Below are 23,233 nucleotides of genomic sequence, written 5' to 3' on the forward strand. Positions count from 1 at the left end.
GGCTGTTGTACATAGGGTTGCTGTGAGTCACAAGCGACTCAACGGCACATAACAACAACAATCTAGCTGGCATAAGTAAAAATATAGTATTTTTAAAATAACTTTATTGTACACAAAATTTTGTTTAATCCTTTTAAACTGTAGGAGAGTCTTGATTTACATAATTTACACATCAAATTACTCATACTGTTCATTTTTTTTTAAAGGGCAGGATTTTATTTTCATGGCATCACAGGATTTTTCTGAGTAGTCCTTAAATATCTTGTTCAACTATTCACTTGTTCTTGGTGAAGAAGGCGTAGTTGGTGCATCTGTTCTGGTTTAAGAACAATAGCTGATGTGTCCTTTCTTCTCAAGGATGGCTGCCGGCTGTCTTGTATTATGAAAAGTGAAAAGACAACAGGAACTGAATTTCTCACCTGTGCTGTGTCACTAAGGTGTAAGTAAATAACACACAACTAACTAGGTCAAAGCTGTTGATACTCACCAGACAGGCCATTAGCCACTGGAGGCTGAACTGGAGGCTCAAGGCATTAGATTTCTTCCATTTTGTTTGAATTCTGTGAAAGGATATCTTCTCCCCAGTAAGTAGGCCAGGTATGAACATGCCTGGAAGTCCCTCACTCACTTAGTCATTCACTGTTGTCACTGGACTCATAGCTGAACCTCTTCCACTGGATTTCCGAGACTGTAAATCTCACAGGAGGAGTTTGCCCATCTTTCTCTCTCAGAGCCACTGGTAGATTCCAACTACTAGAGAGAATCTGCCTTTGGGTTAGCAATCCAATCCCAGAGCTCCCTCCTGAGGTTGTTGACATTCCCTGGCCTCAGTAAGCACAGATTCTAGACCTTCTGTGGACAATGGTGTTGACTTTTTGTATTCAAGAAGAGAAGCTCTTGCTTCTCAGGCCTCAGGGTTCACTGTACTCTGGGGGTTCCATCTGATAGGGCTGGGTCTAGCTTACAGCAGTTGGAATTAGACTCAAACTCCTGATGACTCTGACTTTATTTCTTAAACTGTACTGAGCCTCAGTTTTCCTAATCAGTAATATTTAACTTATTGTTGTTGTACAGTTAACCACACAGGAGGAGACTGTCCATCCTTCTCCTGAGAAGCAGCTAGTGGACTCAATGTGTGCCTTTGGGATTGCAGCATGGCTTCTTGCCACTAGGCCACTTAAAGCTCCCTCTGTTTAGCTTGTAGATAAGTAATAAACATAAAATTAATAATCTCTGCTTCTATATCAGGTCACAAGGGATGAGAACCCGAGGAATTTCCTGTGGTGCTAGCATTCGGTAGAATGTAAGTCTTGTGTAACTGGCCACAGTGTCCTGCTGGAACTCCTGTTAATCAAGGCAGAAGTTCACCAGCTAGGTGCCAGTCTTATTGCGGCAACAGGCTGTCGCCACGTCAGCTGGAGGCTCTGTCTTTCTTAGTGGGTCATGTGGGCAGGCTCCCAGTCATTGTGATGGTGGCCAATGCTGGGAACACAGACCTCTCATGGTCCTCTCAGCAGCCACGCACCAGAAAAAAATCATGTGTGCCTTTACCAACCTAGAAAGGAATAGGAATTGGAAGTCTGAACTCAAAACATTGCTATTCATTCATCTCCTCCTAGAGTGCTCAATTTATTCCTCAAGATTTTAAGTTCAGACAGAAAGATTTAAAAAAGAAAACCACCCCACCTCACTAACCCTCACACCCTAAAATCTTCGGATAGAACCAGATTCACTTCCCCTTCTCTTTCCCTTATTAAACCTTGGGAAAACACTCTGAATATCAATTTTATCTTAGCAATGGGACAATAGTAAGGTTGTGATGTATATTTAATATTCTTAAGGAGCTAGAACATTACTGTCCACAGTAAGTATTAACTAAAGTAGTTGGTTGAATTTAGTGTGGACCTTGCTCCTTTTTTTTCTTTATGCAAACATATACCATCTAATGAGATCCGACTGGCATAAGAGGAGTTTGCCCCCCCTTCTCCAGTAAGCATCTGGTGAATTTGAAACACTAGCCTTTAGCATTACAGTGCAGCTTCTTGCCAGAGCTTCCTAGATCTTACCTCTAGAATACCTCGCTATAGCTTCTCAGGAATGGAAGCTCTAGAAACTCTATGAACTTTGATACATTACCATAGTTATAGAAAGGCTTCAGGTCTTTTTTTCATTAAGTCGCTGAGTTGTGCTCAATTAGATGGCAATCAACAACAACAACAACCTACTATGTCAGGCACTATCTTTTCTCTTTTTTCTCATTAAAAGAAAAAAAAAATCACCACAGGAACAGAAGGAAACACTGGAAAAATGTTTGTTCTTCTCATCCAATGTGTTCAAACATAACTGGGAAGATTATGGGGATGCTGCCCCAGATCTATCACTCTGAACACATGCTGAACTCACCCAAAGCTCTCTCCAAGGTGGACAAAGCTGGTGGTTCTATAGGCTCAATTATGCCAGGAAAGAAGCTGCACAGAAGGTGTGCACTGTTACTGCTGTTGACTCTTGGGCATGAGAAAAAAGAAAAATGCTCCTGGCTTGCAGCCAAATGAAGACTTCCTAGCTGGCCCTATGTACCTCCACATCAAGAACTACATGCTCCAAATTAGTAAGTCATTGTGTATCAAAAAATTAATAATAAAACACCTAGAACTTTTCAATTATACAAATAGAGTCTCTGAGTTCTAGCCCAATTTTTTTTCTACTGTGAGATTTGTATTATCATCTCCAAAACTTATTTTATTCCATATACCCAAGTCGTCATTCTCAGTAATGGGGGGAAGTTCCATTTGAAAAAAGAGAAAGAAAAAGGGAAATATCCCTAAGATTTTTTTAAAAATTACTTTTATATTGGTTTGCATACAAAATTTGTATCCAATGTGTTTTACACATTCTTTCATTCACGTTGTGTTTCATGCTTTAAGATGTTTCTGAGAATGGGAGCGAATATGGACCTCTTACAGTCAGTTGGCCAGGTAGCTGTCTTCCAAAGTTCTTGGCATAGACTGGTGAGCACATGCAGGGTTTCATCTGTTTGTTGAAATACTTCAGGTGGTAACCTACCAATTTGGGGGACCTTACTTTTTGGGGAGGGGAGCTTATTTTTTGCCAATGCCTTCAGGGCAGCTTGAATATCTTCCTTCATCGCTGCTCGTTTATCATTTGTTCCTAATCATATGCTGCATCTTGGAATGATTCTGTGTCAACAGTTCTTTTAGGTATAGTAACTCTGTGTCTTCTTTCCTTCATCTTCTTTTAATGTTTCATGGATTGTTAAAGATTTTGCCCATAGCTTCCTTCACTATTGCAATAAAAGTCCTGAATTTATTTTTCAGTTCTTACAGATTGAGGAATGCTAACGTGAGTTCTCTTTTTATTTTCTAACTCCAGTTCTTTGTACATTTCATTATAATACCTTGTTATGTCTTCTCACACTGTCCTTTGATATCTTCTGTTTGACTCTTCTATTGTCATTTCTCCCCTTTGTTTTGGTTTCTCAACATTCTAGTGCAATTTTCTGACATTCTGAAAGAAGACGTCCAAAGATATTTCTCTTCTGACTTCCATTGTGGTCTTTTCTTTCTCCCTTGTAATTGCAATGACCTTTTGCTTTCTTCCTGAACTTCATCCCACAGCTTTGATTATTTGTGTTCAGTGCCTCAAACCTATTTTTGAGATGATTTTTAAAATTCAGTTGTGATAGTCTCAAGGCCTTATTTTGGTTTTCTTTTTTAAAATTTTTTATGTGTCCTTTTGTGTCTGAGATATTTCACTAAGCATAATGTCCTCTATGGGTCACCCATTTTGTATACTATTTCATGAGTTCCTTGTTTTTCAATGCAGCATAGTATTCCATTGTGTGAATACACCATAGCTTCTCTATCCATTCATTTGTTGATGGGCACTTAGGTTGTTTCCAAATCTTTGCTACTGTGAACAAAGCCACGACAAACATGCATGTGCATATATCTGCTTGGGTGGCAGTTATGGTGTCTTTGGGGTATATTCCCAGTAGTGGAATTGCTGGATCAAATGGTATTTCTATTTGCAACTTTTTGAGAAAGCACCATACTAGTTGCATAGTGGTTGCACCATTTTACACTCCCACCAACAGTGAATAACGGTTCCAGTTTCTCCACAGCCTTGCCAGCATTTGTCGTTTGCTGTTCTGTTAAGTCTTGCTATTCTTACTGGAGTGAGATGGTATCTCATACTTGTTTTGGTTTGTGTCTCTCTTAGAGCTAGGGAGTTTGAACACTTCTTCATGTGTTTGTTGACCATCTGAATGTCATCTTTGTTGAAGTATCTTTTCATATCCTGTGCCCATTTTTCAATTGGGTTGTTTACCTTTATCTTGTTGTGGTGCTCAAGTATTTTATAAATTCTAGATATAAGTCCCTTATTTGATATGTCATTACCAAATATTTTTTTCCCAGTCCGTGGCTCCCCTTTTTACCCTGATGGAGAAGTTTTTGGATGTGCATTGGGATTTGATTCTTAGAAGGTCTCATTCATCTATTTTATCCTCTCCTTGTTGTAGATGTCTTATTTTGGTTTTCATGTTGAACAGTATCATTAATTTCACATGAAAGTAAAACCTCACTGAAGATTATCCAAAAATGGCTGAAACAGTACATCAACAGAGAATTTCCCGAAATTCAAGATGACACAATCTTGCTTACTGAAAGTGAAGAGGACTTGAAACTCTTGTTGTTGAAGATCAAACATTACAGTCTTCAATATAGATCACATCTCAACATAAAGGGGGAAAAATCTTCACCACTAGACTAATACACAATGCCATGATGTTGTTGTTGTTGTTGTTGTTGTTAGATGCTGTCGAGTCACAGAAGACTCATAGTGACCCTATGAATGAAAGACCTGAGCACTGTTCGTAGAGTTTTCAGAGGCAAGCCATTTCTGAAGTGGATGCTACTTGGGCTTCCAACCTTGTTTCAATAGGGAATCTCCACCAAACGCTGTCCACCATGGGTAAGGTAACCATTAACACATTTGGCACATCAGTGTCACAGTGTTTAGCATCACAGCAACCACGAGTTTCCTCTGTACAGCAATGCACAGACAAGTGCTATACCACTTAGAAGAATGTTTGACAAAAAAAAAATTTAAGCCAGGCCTGAGGGCCAAAAATTAAAATCACCCACCTTGGGCTTGGTAGCATAAGTTTCTGTCTACTCGGCCAATGTAGCTCCAGGTTGTTGCTGTTATTGTTGTTAGGTGCTGTCAAATTTTAGATGATTCATAACGACCCTATGAAAGAAAGACCTGAGCATTGTTCATAGGGTTTCCAGAGGCAACACCATGATAGATGGAGAAAAGATCAAAATTGTCAATGATTTTTTCATCTTGCTTAGATCCACAATAAACACCCTTGGCACCAGCAGTCAAGAAATCAAAAGAAGTATTGCAATGGGTAAATCTGCTGTCAACGACCTCTCTAAGGTGTTAAGGAACAAGGATATTATATATTAGCTTAATGACTATGGTACATCTGATTCAAGTCATGACCTTTTCAATTACTTGTTATGTCTCAGAAAATTGAACAGGGATTAAGATGACAAAAAAAAATCAATGTCTTTGAGTTGTGGCGATGGAGAAGAGTACTATTTATCTCATGGACTACTAAAAGAATACACAAATAAATACATCTAGGAGAAAGTACAGAGAGGTTGCCCTTTAGATATAAGGATGATAAAGTTTCATCTACATATTTTGGGTATGTTGTTAGCAGGGGCCAGTCCTTGGAAAAGGACATCATAATTGGAAAGGTGTGCCTGATCCAGTCCATGGACTTAGCAATTACTTGCTATGCATCAGAGAGGAGGATAGAAGAACTGATGCCTCTGAGTTGTGGTGCTGGAGAAGAGTCTTGGGCCACCAAGAAAACAAATAGCTCTGTCTTGGAGAAGGTGAAACCGAATTTCTCCTTGAAAGCTAGGATTTTTAAGCTCCTTCTCACATACTTTGAGTACATGGCCAGGAGGGACTGATCTTGGAGAAGGACACCATGCTCAGAAGGGTGGAGGGACAGTGCAGAAGAGGAAGATCCCAGATGAGATGGATTGGCACAGTTACTAGAACCATGAGGATAGGTGTGTCAGAGTCAGTGAGACTGGCTCAAGACAGGGCAGGCTTCAGAACTATTGTATATAAAGTTGCTATGAGTTGCAGGTGACTTGGCAACACATAACAACAACAACAATAGGAAAACTGGAGGATCAGACAAAGAAAGGAAAACTCTCAACAAGGTGGATTAACAATGAGCTCAAATATATCACAGACGATGAGGATGGCATGGGTTAGGACAAGGTTCAGATCTGTTGTTCACAGGGGCTCTGTGAGTTGTAGTAGATTTCATGGCACCTAACAAGATCTTGACTTAACTGAGTATATTCCCAAGGTTCTATGACCAATTAAGCAGAGAATTAGCATTTATACTTAGGTAAGCCTAGCTCTAAAAACACGTTTTATTTCTATTATAGTATGTTGTCTGTCTTTAGATGTTATTATTGCTGCTTTTAATTGCCATCAAATAGGTTCCAAATAATTCTGTTGTTAAGGATAACAGTACAAAATGAAGGAGTGTTAACTAATCAATGATAGGAAAACAAACCAGCTTTTAAATTAAAGTGTAAAAAGGCTTATGGGGAATCTATTGTGGTCTGTTAATTCAGTCTGATGTTGTTGTGGTTGACTGCCTTCATGTTGAGCATGACTCATAGCGACCCTATGACCAAAAGGCCTGAAATCCCTCTACAACTATTGACATTTACCAAAGTTCAAAACTTCCAGAGGCATGTTGTTTAGGAAGTTGATGCCACTCCTGCTTCCAAACCTGTCATAGTATGTTATTGTTGTTATGTGTCATTGAATCACCTCTGATACATAGAGAACCTATGTACAGCAGCTGTGAACCCTTGCCTGTCCTGAACCAGTCTCACTAATTCTGACACACCAACTCCAGTGCCCCAGTTACGGTATCAGTCCATTTCATCCAGGGTCTTACTCTCTTGTGCTTTCTGTTCATCTAATGTAGTCTAATGTCATAGTATTAAATCAACTACTATTTATATCACTTGAATATAGCCAACATAAGTCAGCATTTAGCAGATATATGTTGGTGTTGTTAGGTGCCATTGTGTTCACTAAGACTCATAGCGACTCTGTGAACAAGAGATCTAACTCAAGAAGGCAAAATAAAGGTGTGATAATAAAGTGTGCAAAGACATAGAGTTAGAAAACCAAATGGGAAGAGCACACCCAGCATTTCTCTGGTAGAAAAAAGTGAAGAAAAAAAATTCAAGCCTCAAGTGGCAATATTAAAGATTTACTGTGAAAAAAAATTAATATGCTAATTTTTGAATATGTGTCATGCTAAGTGAATTAAGTCAGTCTCATAAAGAGAAATACTGTATAGGACCATTATTGTAGAGTGTGTATGAGGATCCAAGGAGGGGAGGGGTGGGGCTTAAATATAGAGTTGCATCATTTGATGGGTAGAGGGAGGGATTTGTAAAGGCAAGGGGAGAGGTCCAGTGTGAAAAATAATGTATATGAACTTTGTATAAAAACCAGTATAAAATAAAATTTAAAAAAAATTTGAATAATGCAAGACACATCAGAAGATGGAAAGGATACACAGAGTAATCACTGTACCAAAAAAAAAAAATGGTAAATTGTTCAACATTCAGCCATTTCAAGGCATACAATTAAGAACCTATGATAGAGGAGATAGCATTGCAAGAACTAGCCTCTAGGAAGTACTGCAGTACTGAGATGTTTCCACAGATGAGTACTGGACCCTCTATACAAAAAATGTAAAAAACAGCTAATTCACCAACTGACTGGAAAATATTCATATAAATAGAATACAGAATATATCTAATAATATCATTACTATCACAAAGAAAATTGTGAAGATAACTAAAATATAATTGCTTCAGTATATTGATGGAAGAGTGCCAGTAATTCAAGCCAATTTCCAAAGGTGGTGGAATGAGGAATATCATTGCTGAAGTCAAATGAATCAGGCTGAAAGCAGAGAATTTGTGAAAGATGTTTGCCTATGGTTTTTGACTTCACAAAGGCATTCAACTTGTGGAGCATAGCAAATTATGGACACTACTGTAAAGAATGTGAACGCCAGCACTCTTTTTTTAAAAAAAAATTAATCTTTTCATTGTTATACATTTTCTTCCCTCTCCCTTCCTCCTCCTTCTCCCGTAACCCTCCCTGCAATGCATCCCTTGTTCCAGGTTGTCATACATATAATGTCTAAATCATATGTTTCTTTCAGACAGTTTTTCCCTTCATCTGATTTACTGCAGTGTTCATTACCTACCCACTCTTTCCCCATTTTCTCCCCAACAAGTCTGTGTCTGTCCTATTTTATAACAGTGGTGTTATGTAATATTTGTCCTTTTGTGATTGAGATATTTCACTCAGCATAATGTCCTCCAGGCTCCCTCATGTTATGTAATGCTTTACAAGTTAATTGTTTTTCAGTGCTGCATAATATTTCATTGTGTGAATGTATCATGATTTTTCCATCCATTCATTCTTTGATAGGCACTTAGGTTGCTCCATCTCTTTGCTATTGTGAATAAGCAACATCATGATAAACAGAGAAAAGGTTGAAGTTGTCAATAATTTCATTTTACTTGAATCCATAATCAGCACCCATTAAAGCAATAGTAAGAAATCAAATTATGTGAAATGGGACAAATTTACTACAAATGACCTCTTTTAAAATGTTAAAAAGCAAAGATGTCTCCTTGAAGACTAAAGTGTGCCTGGCCCAAGTAATAATATTTTCAGTCACTTCATATGTAATGAGTAAGGAAAACAAAAGTATTGATTGCTTTGAATTATAATATTGGCAGAGAATACTGAATGTATATCATAGACTTCCAAAAAAATGAACAAAATCCCTGCTCTGTTCTGAGGACTGCTTCTTGGTCCAAGTATAGGTTTTGCATAAGCACAATCAAATGTTCTGGGATTCCCATTCTTCTCAATGTTAACCATAATTTGTTGTGATCCACACAGTCAAATACCTTTGCATAATCAATAAAACACAAATAGACATCTTTCTGTTACTCTGCTTTCAGCCAAGATCCATCTGACAATATTGTGGCAGATAGTGAGATTCTGAACACTCAGTTAACGTTTTAGAGATAAAAAAATTTTATTGCTGGTAGCTGGTAGCTGCTAGTGCTTAAAATACTCTGACCCCAAGGGGAAGCAAGGATTAGGTTTTTGTACAGAAGTTAGGCATGCGGGTTACAAAGTTCGTTTCAGTTTGCAGTTGAGATTTCCTTGCATTCAAGAGTTGATATTGTTTCTGCTTTCTCAGGGGTGTCCAGGCTCCAGGCCACGTGCAGGATGTGGTTGGGAGTGATAGTTAAGCTAAGTCAGAATGTACTGGAACATAAAGCTCAGCAAAACATGTTATTACTAAAATTATGGAGGCATATGTTTCTTAAGATAGGTGTCAGAACAAAATTACTTCTCTTGGGCCCCGGTCCCTCCTCCAGTCCCCTGCCCATCAGCCCTGAGGATCTGTACAGCGGCCCAAAGACCTACCCAGCATGCCAACATCACTGGAGAGTTAAGCGATAATGAGAAGATAGAAGTGAACAGACGCCTGAGACATTATATTGAGTTAGCTGGAGAGAGTAGGGAGGAAGCTGATGGTGGGGGAAAGCAAGGGAATGGAGTAAGATGCTGGTGGGACTGAGCGTGGAGGCTGGGACATGACACCTGTGACAAAGTGTGGGGGGCAATACTGAATCTTTCCTCTGTTCTTTGGGTAGAATGCTTGTCTGTCAGATGTTGTTCTAAAGCTAGGCAACCAAAGTAAGACAGATTAGGAAGAAGGATTGGCCACCCACTTTTGAAATAATAGGATTTTGAAAATTCTTTGTACACTAGAACACAATTAGATTGTTGTTGTTGCTATGTGCCGTCGAGTCATTTGCGACTCATCAAATAATGAATGGCACTGGAGACTGAGGCCTCCTATTGGGAAACTCAAAGAAGGAGGAACAGTTGCAAGCAGACATTAGTAATTGGAACATAGAATGAGAGAAATAAGAATGTAGGAAAATTCAAGGAGCACTCTGGCTGCTCTTTCTCCAAGACTTTTCTGTTCTTTTGGCAGACCATGAGATATTCAGTACTCTTCTCTAACACCACAGCTCAAAGTCATCAATACTTCTTCTGTCATCCTTATTCATTGTCCATCTCTCACACTTTTAGCAAGTGATGAGAAAAACCATGACAGATTCAAATCTACCAGATGCTTTGCTGGAGAAGGAGGGGCACTCTCCTCCTGTACCAGTTGGATCAGATTTGACAGTATATACAAACACACAAACAAAAAATAAATAAATAAAAAGAAATAAAAAGAAAGACCATGGCCTGAATTAGATGCATTTTAGTCCTCAAATTTACACCATTGCTCATCAGTAATTTGGAGAGGTTCCTGGCTGGCTGAATTTTTAGGACTAAGGTATGGCTTTTTCAGGCCATGAACTTTTCAATAGCTTGTTATGCTGCTGAGAGCTGGACAGTGAATAAGGACGGCAGAAGAAGAATTGATGCCTTTGAACTGTGGTGTTGCAAAAGAGTACTGAATATCCCATGGACTTCCAAAATAACAAACAGATATATCTTGGAAAAGGCATAGCCAGTGTGTTGCTTGGAAGCAAAGATGATAAAGCTTCATCTCACATATTTTGGGCATGTTGGTAGGAAAGGCTATTCATTGGAGAGGGACACCATGCTTGGGGAGATGGAGGGACAGTGAGAGAGAGGAAGACTCTCAACTAAAGTGGACTGACACAGAGACTGTAGCAATGGGCTCAAGTGTGGCAGTGACTGGGAGGATGGCCCAGCATGGGACAGGGTTCAGATCTGTAATTCATAAGATCACTATGAATCGTACTCGACTCAATGGCATCTAACAAAACATGAAAGAAGTTCAAGCTGCACTGAAAGCATTGGCAAAATATAAGACACCAGGAATTAATGAAATACCAACCGACAAATTTCAACAAGCAGGTGAAGCACTGAACATGCTCCCTATTCTGTGTAAAAAAAATTTGGAAGACAGCCACCTGGCCAAGCGACTGGAAGAAATCCATATGTGCTCCTATTCCCCAAAAAGATGATGCAACAGAATGTGGAAATTATAAATTTATAAATTGATAAAAGTAAGGGCTTTTTTAAATTAAATGAGCCAGTTTAAGCAAATTTGTGTTTATGAAGATATTTATTAAATTCAGGCTCTTATCTATTTCTCAGCTATCCTGAATTTTCGTTTTTTTATTACAGCGCAGCTTCTCGCCACTAGGCCTCTCCATTTTCGTTTTGTGGGGTTTTTTTTTAGTTGTTACAAAGAACCTTCATTGCTGTTGAAACGAAACTGGCTCATGGCCGACTCCCCAGCGGGTTTTGAAGGCTTTAAACCACCCCGGAGGAGACCGTGCGTCTTTCTCCTGTGGATTCAAACCGGGGCGAGCGCCACCTGTAGGTTCTCTGCACAGCTCCCTGCCCACAGCTCGCACAGTTAACCCACCACAAATGGAGCCAAAACTCCGTCATGAAAAGCCAAACCATTTGTCCTCTTTAAACTAAATCCTGTTGTCATTTAGTTACATTTTCCTCCCCATGTTAGTGCTTTACTATCGTATATTTTTAGTTAATTTTCTGGTAAGTTTAGAATTGACTCCAAAATGATCTGTGATATATGTCCTTAAGTTCTTTTCCATTTTGTTACTTCAACAGCAGCTATTACAGGGCTTCTGTTGTTCCGGGTTTAGTTTCTGGTTTAATCTCATAATACAATTTTGTAATTATGTGTATGTATCTAATTTTCTTACTTTGCTCAGTTTCATAATCTCCACAAATTATTTTATTTTCTTTTTAGATGTAAAATTAATACCTAAAGAATATAATTTTTTTATTTTATTAATTTATAAATCTTTCTTAAATAGTTACTGCAAAAAAAAACATTTCATTCCGGAGTGAAATAGGAGAAATGGTGGCTAAATTTGTTACTTGGATATTTTGTTGCTGCAAATTGCCATCAAGTTGAGTGAACTCATAGTGACCCTATGAATAGTAGATGTGTCCTGTCCCATCCTGTGCCATTCTCTTCATGCCATTGCCACAGTCACAGTATCAAGCCATCTCGCTGAGGGTTTTCTTCTCCTTCGCTGACCCCCAACTTTCCAATCATGATGTCCCTTTCAAGGAATACCCTCTCCTGGCAACATACCCAAAGTATGTGAGATAAAGCTCTGCCCTTCTTGCCTCTGAGGAGCACTCGGTCTGCACTTTCTCCAAGATATAGCTGTTTGTTCTTTTGGCAGTCCATGGGATATTGAATACTATTCACCAACACCACAACTCAAAGACATTGATTCTTCTTTTGTCACCCTTATTGATTATCCTACTCTCAAATGCATAGCAAGTAAATGGAAAACATGGCTAGAATCAGGTCTAGCTTGGTCTTTAAACTGACATTTTTGCTCTTCAGAACTTTGGAAAAGACCTTGACAGCAGACTTTCCCAATGCTATACATCTGATTGTTAGTACCAAGGGAATGGACTGGGGGTCCAAGTAATATGAAGTCATTGACAATTTTTCCTCTATCTATCATGATGTTATTTACCGGCCAAGTGGTGAGGATTTTTGTTTTCTTGATGTTGATGTCATATATAACGAAGGCTGTAGTCCTTAATCTTCTGCAGCAAGTGCCTCAAGTCTGCCTCTATTTCAGCAAGCAAGGTTGTGTCATGTGCATAACACAGTTTGTTCATGGATCCTCTTCCAATCTTGATGTCTCATTCTTCTTAACAAAGTCCAGCTTCTCAAATGATTTGCTCAGCCTACAGATTGAATAGGTATGGAGAAAGGATACAGCCCTAATGCACAACTTTCCCATTTCCAAACCATGCAGTGTTCCCTTCCTCTGTTAGGACAACAGCTTCTTGGTGTAGGTATAGATTTCACATAAGCATATATAAGTGTTCTGAAATTCGCGGTCTTCTCAAGGTTAGCCATAGTTAGATATTTGTTGTTGTTGTTATGTGCTGTCAAGTCATTTGTGTGACTCATTGCAACCCTATATACACAATAGCTCTGAACCCTGCTCTATACTGTGCCAAGCTTAATTGTCTCCGACACACCAACCCCCATTACTCCACTCACTGAGTCAATCCATCTCATCCAAGGTCTTCTTCTCTTGTGCTGTCCCTCCATCTGTCCAAGCATAATGTTCTTCGCCAATGACTGATCCCTCTTAGCAACATACCCAAAATATGTGAGATGAAGCTTCAAAATTCTTGTCTTCAAGGAGCAACTTGGTTTCACCTTCTCTAGGATAAACCTATTTGTTATCATGGCAGTCCATGGAATGTTCAATATTCTTCTCCACCACAACTCAAAAGCATCGATTCTTCTTCTGTCATTCTTATTCATTTCCAGATCTCTGATCCATACCAAGCAATTAAGATGACTATGGCCTGGATCAGGTGCACCTTAGTCTCCAGATTGACATCATTGCTTTTTAACACTTTGCAGCAATCCCTGACAGCAGATTTTCCTAATGAAATTCATCTTTTGCTTTCCTGGCTGCTGCTGAGAGTTGATTGTGGAGCCAAGCAAGCTGAGGTTGTTAACAATCTCAATCTCTTCTCTGTCTATTAAGAAGCTGCCAATTGGCCCAGTGGCAAGAGTCTTTGTTTTCTTGATGTTGAGCTTCAATCTATATTGGAGACTATAGTCCTTGAACTTCTGCAGCAAATGCCTCATGTCCTCCTCAATTTCAGCTAGTAAGCTTGTGTCATCTGCATAACACAGGATGTTGATGAGTCTTCCTCCAATCCTGATGCCACTTTCCTCCATATCAAATCTAGTTTGTTTTTAAGTTACTGATTTTAAAGCTTAAATTTTTGTATTAATGTCCAAATTTGAGTGTAAATTTTATTTGATAAATTTCATTTGTCCCATTAAAAAAATAATAAAGCCCAGCTTCCTGAATGATCTGCTTTGTATATACATTAAAAAAGTATGGAAGCAGAGCACATCCCTTTCCTAATTTTGAACCATGCAGTGTTTCCTTGTTCTGAGGACTGCTTCCTGATCCGGTATAGGTTTTGCATGAGCACAATCACGTGTTCTAGGATTCCCATTCTTCTCAAGGTTAGGTGTAATTTGTTGTGATCCACACAGTCAATGTCTTTGCATAGTAAATGAAACAGACATTCCTCTGGTACTCTCTGCTTTCATCCAAGATCCATCTGACTTTGGCTATGATGTTCCTAGGACCACAGCCTCTTCTAAAACCATCCTGTGATAGTTCTTTGCTGATGTACTACTGTTCAAATTATATTTTGATAATCTTCAGCAATATTTTACTTGTGTATGATATTAGTGATATTGTTTGATAATTTCCACACTCTGTCAGATCACTTTTTCTTGTAATGGAGATAAATACAGATCTCTTCCTTTATTTTAGTTGCAAATATTAAAATTGCATTATTCTTGTGTACTTCAAACTTTTCTTTATATTCTTTCTAAAAGCACTTTCTAAGATGATTTTCACTTTTCTCCATTTCAGGCCCCTGACATTTATGAGATCACAAACAAAGAGAGTACTGTTTACACCTCTCATGCATTCAGCTCGTCCTTTCCGAGTCTCAAACCATGACAGAAGTAGCCGGCGAGGAGTGATGGCCAGCAACCTGCAGGAGCTCATCAGCAAGGTGTGTGTCCCAGCAGGCGACAAAGAGTCTAGGACTGAGGGCTGTGGCTGCCAGGACCAAGTCAACATAAATCTAGAAACACTCTCAAGAACAGCCTGTCCAACTGTTGGACCTTCCCTTTGCCTCTGAGTCTGTTAGGGACTATTTATAGTGGTCAAATAGAGCACTATTACATCTCTATACCACAAAAGACAGGTACAGAAACCATAACCTGAAAAGGAGCCTTAGAATAGCTTTATTTCTTTGGTAATAGGGAATATAGTGAAATAGCAAACATTGAAAATCTGTTTTCGGTTATAACCCCCAGAGGAGAATAGTTCTTAATCCAAAAGTGTGTCCAGATTGTCAATTAAGAAAAGACTACCACCTCTCAGAGAAGCAGAGCCTGGTCAAAGATATCTATAGAAACAAAAAATAAGCGTGAATATCAAGTTTCTGCAGCAAGAGAGCATTCAGATATGTCCCAAAAGACACCAAGGCTCTTCAAGAATCATGCATACAAGATCACTGTTCACATTTGCAAAGCAAATTTTTAAATTATAAATTCAATCATTCATCTTTTGCTATTCAAATAATTTTAAGAAGATTTGTTGTTCTGTACCATCGAGTCAGAACAAACCCATAGCTGGCCCTGTAGTAAGTTTTCAGAGGCAGTAAAATATAGGAGGAGATTTCCTCTCTTTAAAAAGGTAGATCGAGCAGGCAGAAAGGCAGGTTGTCCGACCGAGAGGCTCGTGCCAAGCTCGATACCCAGGATCTTGCTCTCCGGCGGAGGGATCTGTGTGGAGGCTGAGCAGGAGGCGCTGAGCCCAGGAGGAAGAGGAAGCTGCGGCGGCGGCGGGTGATGCTGTGGCAGGCTCAGGAGCCGTGTGGACTTCGGCCTCAGCCCGTCCCAGCGGGCCCGCGCTCCCAAACTCCCGGCCTTCTCCTGACAAGCCGCGATCACCGAAGAGGCCTTGCATCCCCTCGCCCCTTCCCTGTCCCCGTCCCCGCCCCGGGGACTGCCGCCACCCGCCTCCCATGATGGCTCTAAAGAGAATCCACAAGGAATTGAATGACCTGGCTCGGGACCCCCCAGCATGGTGTTCAGCAGGTCCTGTTGGATATATGTTCCATTGGCAAGCTACAATAATGGGGTCAAATGACAGTCCCTAGCAGGGTGGAGTATTTTCTTGACAATTCATTTGCCAACAGATTACCCCTTCAAACCACCTAAGGTTGCATTTACAACAAGAATTTACCATCCAAATATTAACAGTAATGGCAGCATTTGTCTTGATATTCTATGGTCGCAGTGGTCTCCAGCACTATTTTAAAAGTACTATTGTCCATCTGTTCTCTGCTGTGTGATGCCAATACATATGATCCTTTAGTGCCTGAGATTGCTCGGATCTACAAAACAGAGAAAAGTACAACAGAATAGCTTGGGAATGGACTCAGAAGTATGCGATGTAACTAAAGAAATTATTGGATAACCTCTACAAATAAAGATAGGGGAACTCTGAAAAAGAAAGTCCTTTTGATTTCCATTTGACTGCTTTCTATGAGCCCACACCTCATCTTCCCCTGTGCACATGTTTACCTGATACAGCAGTGCTGCCTGTTGTACATACTTGGAACAACAAACAAGAAGTACTTTACTCCTGTACCAACATTGCCTCCTAGCAAAGAAGTGTGTGTGTGACAAGCCGGTTCTCCAGGCATAACCTAAGTGTGAGACTAAAAGCTTTCTTTACTAACTTATATTTGGATAATGGCAAGGTGAAGGGTAGCGGGAATGGTGTGTGCTTGGATGGGAAAAACAGCTCCACTAACCTGTAGGAGTTTGCTTTTAAGTGGAATCTTTTAAACCTAAAACAATTAAGAAAAACAAGGTGAAGAATGTGAAGCTTATTTCTGTATTCATTTTATTCTGAAGGGCCTACGATGAAAGTTATAGCCAACCAAATTAATCTCTTCCCACACATGCTATAATTTGAGGTTTAAGTTTAATTAGTCAGCATTTAAGTGGATTGGAGCTATTATTAGTACATAAAGTGTGATAGGCTTTGTTCCCAATTCTTTTACATCTCCCAACTCCTTCATTCTTCCTCCTTTCAACCTCCTTTTCTCTTCCATATTCTTTGGTTTATATGTGGTTTCTCAGTTAATACGTAGGTAATAGCTCTTATTTTTCTTAAGTTTTTAACTACTTAGGCCTATCTGGATGTAAGGGTGAAAATACATTTAATGGAAATACTTGTGTATATTTAATGACCCAGTTGCTCCTCTGGAGCTTGTGCATTCAAGAAGGATTAATCTGTGTAATAAACTGATTACTACAGTCATTACATATAAAAAAAAAAGAAGGTAGATCATCTAAAATTATTAACTTACCTTCTTTCTAAGCATTATGTTTGAGCCAGAGATGTGCACTAAAGTATGTTTTTATTATTTATATTTTATCAAAATAAGACAACACTTTTGAAAACTCTAATCTCATCTTGAAGAGGGACATCATTCTTAGAAAGGTATAGGGTTGGTGAAAGAGAGGAAGACCCTCAACAAAATGCATTGACACAGTGACTGCAGCAATGGACTCAAGTGTATCAGAGATGATGGGGTTAGCACAGGATAGGACAGGATTAAGACCTGTTGTTCATAGGGTCACTATGAGTCATACTCAATTTGACAATCCTAAAAACAACAGTCTAATGAGAGGGAACTCTGGCGGCCTATTGGTTAGAAGTTTGCCTTGCCAACCCAACGACTCATGTTTCAAATCCATCAGTGATTAACTACCCCAGAAAACCCACTGAAGGTCATGGCCAAGCTTGACCATCTGGAACCTGTTGGAAACCCTAGATTTGTGATCATATGTGCAGCCCAAATCTTTACTTTTCTCCCTGTGTTTGCCACCAAGTCATGGAACAAGTGTACTACAGTGTGATCCCCAAAGTTTCAACAAGCAGCACCCTCAGTGGTTTTGTGTGCGAAATAAAATACATCAATGTAAAAAAAAAATCCAAAGAAAGAAAACACACTAGAGGGTCAGCTCTGAGTCTGTTCAAACTTGAAGGCAACCGAGTTGAGTGAGAGAAACTAATAAAAGTCATCAAATGGGAATATCTTACTGTATTATTTTCCCCTTGTGCAAATCTAGACCTTGGATGCCCTTGTCATTACTGCCAGTCTGGTCACATTGGTGCTGGAGGAAGATGGCACTGTGGTGGACACAGAAGAGTTCTTTCAGACCTTAGGAGACAACACACATTTCATGATCTTGGAAAAAGGACAGAAGTGGACCCCGGTAAGCAAAACCACAATTATTCTAATAAGCTACTGATAGACATTTTCCCTACAAAAGTGCACTCCCCACTGGCAAGTCAGACTTGCCCAGTCAGTACACATATAATTTGACTACATCTAATAACTAGAACTACTATTCTCAAAGTGATTCTTACAACAAGCATTTCTTGGAAATTTAGTATCTCTGTAAATTTTAGCTACATGATTTAAAGCAAGTAATTTTAAGATAAAAGCTTAGCCAATAAATAAGAGAAATGCAAATCAAAACCATATGCAATGAGATACCATCTCACTCCAGTAACAGTGGTAAAGTTTAACTGGACAGCAAGTAATAAATGTCGGAGAAGATGTGGTGAGATAGGTGAGATATTATTGGTGGGATTGTAAAATGGTACAACCACTCTGGAAGGCAGTTTGGTGTTTCCTCAAAAAGCTGAATATAGAAATTCCATATGACCCAGCTATTCAATTGTTGAGAAAATAAGAACTGAGGCTACACCAGTGTTCATAGAAGCATTGTTCACCATTACAGATACATGGAAAATAACTTTTTGAGAGAGTGCCATACTGCCTTCCATAGTGGTTTCACCATTTTACACTCTCACCAGCATTGAATAAGGGTTCCAATTTTTCCACAACCTCACCAGCATTTGTTTGTCCTGCTCTGTTGAAATTTACTATTGTTACTGGGTAAGATAGTATTTCATAGTTCTTTTTATTTATATCTCTCTTAGAACTAGGGATTTAAAACATTTCTTCATGTGTTTGTTCACCATCTGACCGGACAAGTCCACTACATTCTGGAATATACCAGAAACCAGAACTGTCACCCAAATAGATATATGTTCACCTTTGTTTATTGCTGCATTGTTCACAACAACAAAGAGATAGAAACGATCCAAGTTCTCCTCAACAAATGAATGGATAGAGAAGCTGTGGTATAGTCAGTCACACAGTAGAATACTATGGTGCACTGAAAAACAAGGGACTCATAAAATATTATACAAAATAGGTGACCCTAGAAGACATTATGCTGCCTTCGAGAGTGGTTGTATGATTTTACAATCCTATTAGAGTACACAAAAGTTCCAACCTCTCCAACATTTCTTCCTTTTTTAAAAAATTTTAATAAAAGTTGGATTTCCATTCATTCATTATTGCACTTTACTCCCTGCCTACCCCTCCTCCCAATTGGCTCTTCTCTTTCAAAAATAAAAGAAAAATTCTTTCATTGTTATGCAAGCCCTCCCCCCAAGTCCACTCACTATGCAGCCTTCATTCTGGACTCCTGTCATGACAATAATAACTAATCATATATCCCTTTTAAACAGTTCTCTCCTTCATTTATTTCAATGCAGCATACGTTATTTTTGTATACTGCATTGAAATAGATGAGAGAGAGGCCTGTTAGTCGCCAGCGACTTGACGGCACATAACAACAAACAACAACAATACATTATTTATCCCCTTTTTTTCAGTCTTCCCTCAACCCCAATGTCAGTCTCGGTTTACAACGCTGGCACTATGCAATATTTGTCCTTTTGTGACTGAGATATCTCACTCAGCATTATGTCCTCCAGGGTCATTCATTTTGTATAATATTTCATGAGTTACTTGTTTTTCAAAGCAGCATAGTATTCCATTGTGTGAATATACCAGAGCTTTCTTTTGATGGGCACTTGGGTTGTTTCCAACTTTTTGCTGTTGTGAACAAAGCCGCAATAAACAAGGGTGTGCATATATCTGCTTGGGTGGCGGTTATGGTTTCTTTAGGGTAAATTCCCAATAGTGAAATTGCTGGGTCAAATGCCATTTTTACTTGCAACTTTTTGAGAAAGCACCACACTGCCTTCCATAGTGGTTGCACCATTTTATACTCCCACAGGCAGTGAATAAGGGTTCCAGTTTCTCCACAACCTCGACAGCACTTTATTAAATTTTGCCATTCTAACTGGGGTGTGATGATATCTCATAGTTGTTTTGATTTGCATCTCTTATAGAACTAGGGATTTTGAACATTTTTTCATGTATTTTTTGGCCATCTTAATGCCTTCTTTGGTGAAGTGTCTGTTCATATCCTGTGCCCATTTTTCAATTGGGTTATTTCCCTTTATCTTGTTCTGGTGATCAAGTATTTTATAAAATACTTTTCTAAATATAAGTCCCTTGTCTGACATGTTATTGTTGTTGTTGCTATGTGCCATTGAGTCGCCTGCGACTCATAGCGACCCTATGTACAACAGCCCTAATCTCTGCCCTATCCTGTGCCAATCTCACCATCTCGGACACACTTGCCCCCCCTTTATTACCCCAGTCACTGAATCAATCCATCTCATATGAACACAAGTGTGTTGTTATCTTCTATCTTCTTCATAGCTGACTCAGTGGTCATGGGAAATTTGATGATGGCATAGAGGTCAAGCTTGTTTCTCCTGGGGGCGCTCTTCTGGGGGTATTTGGGCTGCCTTTGGAGTCTCAGCATCTTAGGCTGCTGGAAGGTGGGTGATGTGCGGATCTTCTTTTTTTTTTTTTTGGCTGTGGATGCCCTTCAGGACTGCCTTCTTGGCCTTTAATGCCTTTGCTTTGGCTTCAGTTTTGGGAGGGGCAGGGGCTTCCTTCTTGGCTTTCGGCGCCATCTTCGTAGAAAGGGCACCTATCCTAATTTTAAGCCATGATCAGTGTCTGTTGATCAGAACATTATCTTTGTGGATTATGCTATGCCAGTTGACTTTTATGCCCTTCAACATGATAGTTCTTCAATTCCATGACCAGTGACTCCTTCCCTGAGGGTATTTAATTATGGTTTAAAAGTTTACATAGTTTTGTCCCCATTGGTTCTACCATGTTGTTTTTTGTTGTTCTATATCATCAAGTCAGAAATGACCCAGAGCTGACACTCCAGTGAGTATTCAGAGGCAGTAAATTGCACGAGAGGAGATTGCTCATCTTTCTCCTGTGGCGCATCTGTGGATTACCACTAGGCCACCAGATATACCTTTATTTGCAGCATATACAAATACTCAACATGGGAGACTCTAGAGCACATCATACTGAGTGAAATATCTTAGTCACAAAAGGACAAATATTACATAGCACCACTGTTACAAAGCATGTCTGATATGGGGGTTGGGAGTAGAACAGGAAAAGAGTGGATAGATAATGACCATTGCATTGGAACAGATGGAAGAATGAATTGTCTAAAACTAATGTTTGATTAGGCATTATATGTACAACAACAGCCGAGAATAAGAGGTTAATTGCAAAGAAGACTGGGGGGAGGAGGGAAGGGAGGTAATTGTGCAACAATGATTGAATTTTTTTTTAATGTGAACTCAGGGATGGGGAAGGGAGGGAGAGAGGATAAAATGTGCAACAATGAGTGAATGAAAATCTAACTTCTGTGCAAATGTTCATTAAAATTACAATTAAAATAAAATTGTATTAAAAAAAAGAAACGTCACCTGCCAAACCTACAAATGATCATGAATGTATTCCCTTTCACTCACCTACATCTGTCTGTCTCCCTGTGTGCCCACCTACAGGATAGTGTTTGTTTTTACCAGTAATGTAGGGTTGTGTGTCATGGTCTGTTGTTGTCTATAGCTCTTTAACACCTCTCTGTGCCTTCCTTTTCTTTAGTGATATTATGCTGTTTGCCCCTTATTTAATCTAGTCTTATGCTCTTTTGAGATCTGCCTATATGGGCTTAAATTTAACAATAATTTGAAAGATAGGATAAGCACTTTTAGAGGCAGTGACTTTATATTAAAAGAGGAAGAACAACTCAGAAAACAAAAGTGAGAATGATTGTACAACTGAAAGAATATATTCAATGTTTCTTAATTGTACTTGAAGAAACTGTTGAATCAGTGTGTTTTGCTGTGTATATTCTCAGCAAAAACCCAAACAAGAGCCACCTACCACAAACTACCTTCTCTCTTAGAGTTGAAACACATCCCCAGCTATATGGGTCATTTCAATAGAATCTACAGATATCTGTAATCAGTGGTTCTCAACTGCTTGTGATTTTCCCCCCTGGGGACAATAGGCAATGTCTGAAGACATTTTTTATTGTTACAACTAGGGGCAAAGAATACCCCAGTTGTATCTCTAGATACTATTGCCATTTAGAGAATGTTGTTGTTGTTATTGTTGTTATGTGCCATCGAGTTGCTGGAAACTCTATGTTCAAAATCTAGAGAATATAGCCTAAAAATATTGCAAAGAATATCCTATGATGCACAGGACAGCCCCCACAACACAATATTTTTTTATTTATTTTTTCATTCACTCTTTAGATGTGAGGATGGTGAGAATCTGTCTCTTATGCTTTGGACATAACGTTTGAAGAGAGCAGAGGGTTAGCAAAAAACAGAGGAAGCCTTTTGAAGAGATGAAATTATACCATGGCTGCAATAAGTGGCTCAAACACAGAAAGGATTGTAAGGGATGGCATGGCAGAACTGGACAGCCATTTGTTCTGCTGTACACAGGGTTGCTGTGGATTGAAACCAACGTGACAGTACTTCAGTCATGTTGTCAAGAGGAACCAGTCCTTGGATAAAGACATTATGCGAACAAGACGGATTGACATGATTGTACCAATGGGCTTGGGCATATCAGAGGTCATGAGGATAGTGCAACACTCAAGTCTGTTGTCCTCGGGGTCGCTTATGAGTTAGAGGTGACTCGATGGTACCATCCTTGGAATCCTCTGCTTCTGAGTGCATGGTGTCAGGGTAACTGGCTGGAGGGGCGATTAAGACTGACATGTACTCGGCGGAGTGGCAAATCCACTCGGCGGCAAAATCTTGCACCAGTCAGAAAATAAAAGGAAGCCACTAATATCAAAACCCCCCCAGGGCGGGAGGGCTGGTTCTGCTGCAGGGAATTTTCAGGAGGAAAGTTCTGCACCCACAACACAATATTATCTGTCCTCAAACTATTAGTAATCTGAGATTGAGAAATCTTGCTATAGAGATGAATACTTATCATATTAAAAGTTAAAATTGAGGAAAATTTTTAATTTGTATTGTTGTTGTTGTTGTTGTGTGCCGTCGAGTCGTTTCCGACTCATAGCGACCCTATGCACAACAGCCCTAAACCCTGCTCTATCCTGCGCCAACCGCACTGCCTCTGACACACCCAT

At 39.4% G+C, this 23,233-nt stretch overlaps 1 protein-coding gene and 1 pseudogene across 1 annotated transcript in view; both read left to right on the forward strand.

Annotated features, from left to right (window-relative positions):
- CIDEA (cell death-inducing DFFA-like effector a) overlaps window positions 1-23,233 on the forward strand; it is a 38,114-nt gene that overhangs the window by 5,045 nt on the left and 9,836 nt on the right. Inside the window, exons 2-3 of the mRNA XM_006897030.1 lie at window positions 14,652-14,796; window positions 17,939-18,085. Coding sequence (XP_006897092.1) covers window positions 14,652-14,796; window positions 17,939-18,085 — 292 coding nt within the window. The remainder of the gene's footprint in view (window positions 1-14,651; window positions 14,797-17,938; window positions 18,086-23,233) is intronic.
- On the forward strand, window positions 15,820-16,251 carry LOC102857202 (annotated as a pseudogene).

This window comes from Elephantulus edwardii, unplaced genomic scaffold (assembly GCF_000299155.1).
Source record: "Elephantulus edwardii isolate Elephantulus edwardi_28Jun2011 unplaced genomic scaffold, EleEdw1.0 scaffold00196, whole genome shotgun sequence".
Lineage (NCBI taxonomy): Eukaryota > Metazoa > Chordata > Mammalia > Macroscelidea > Macroscelididae > Elephantulus > Elephantulus edwardii.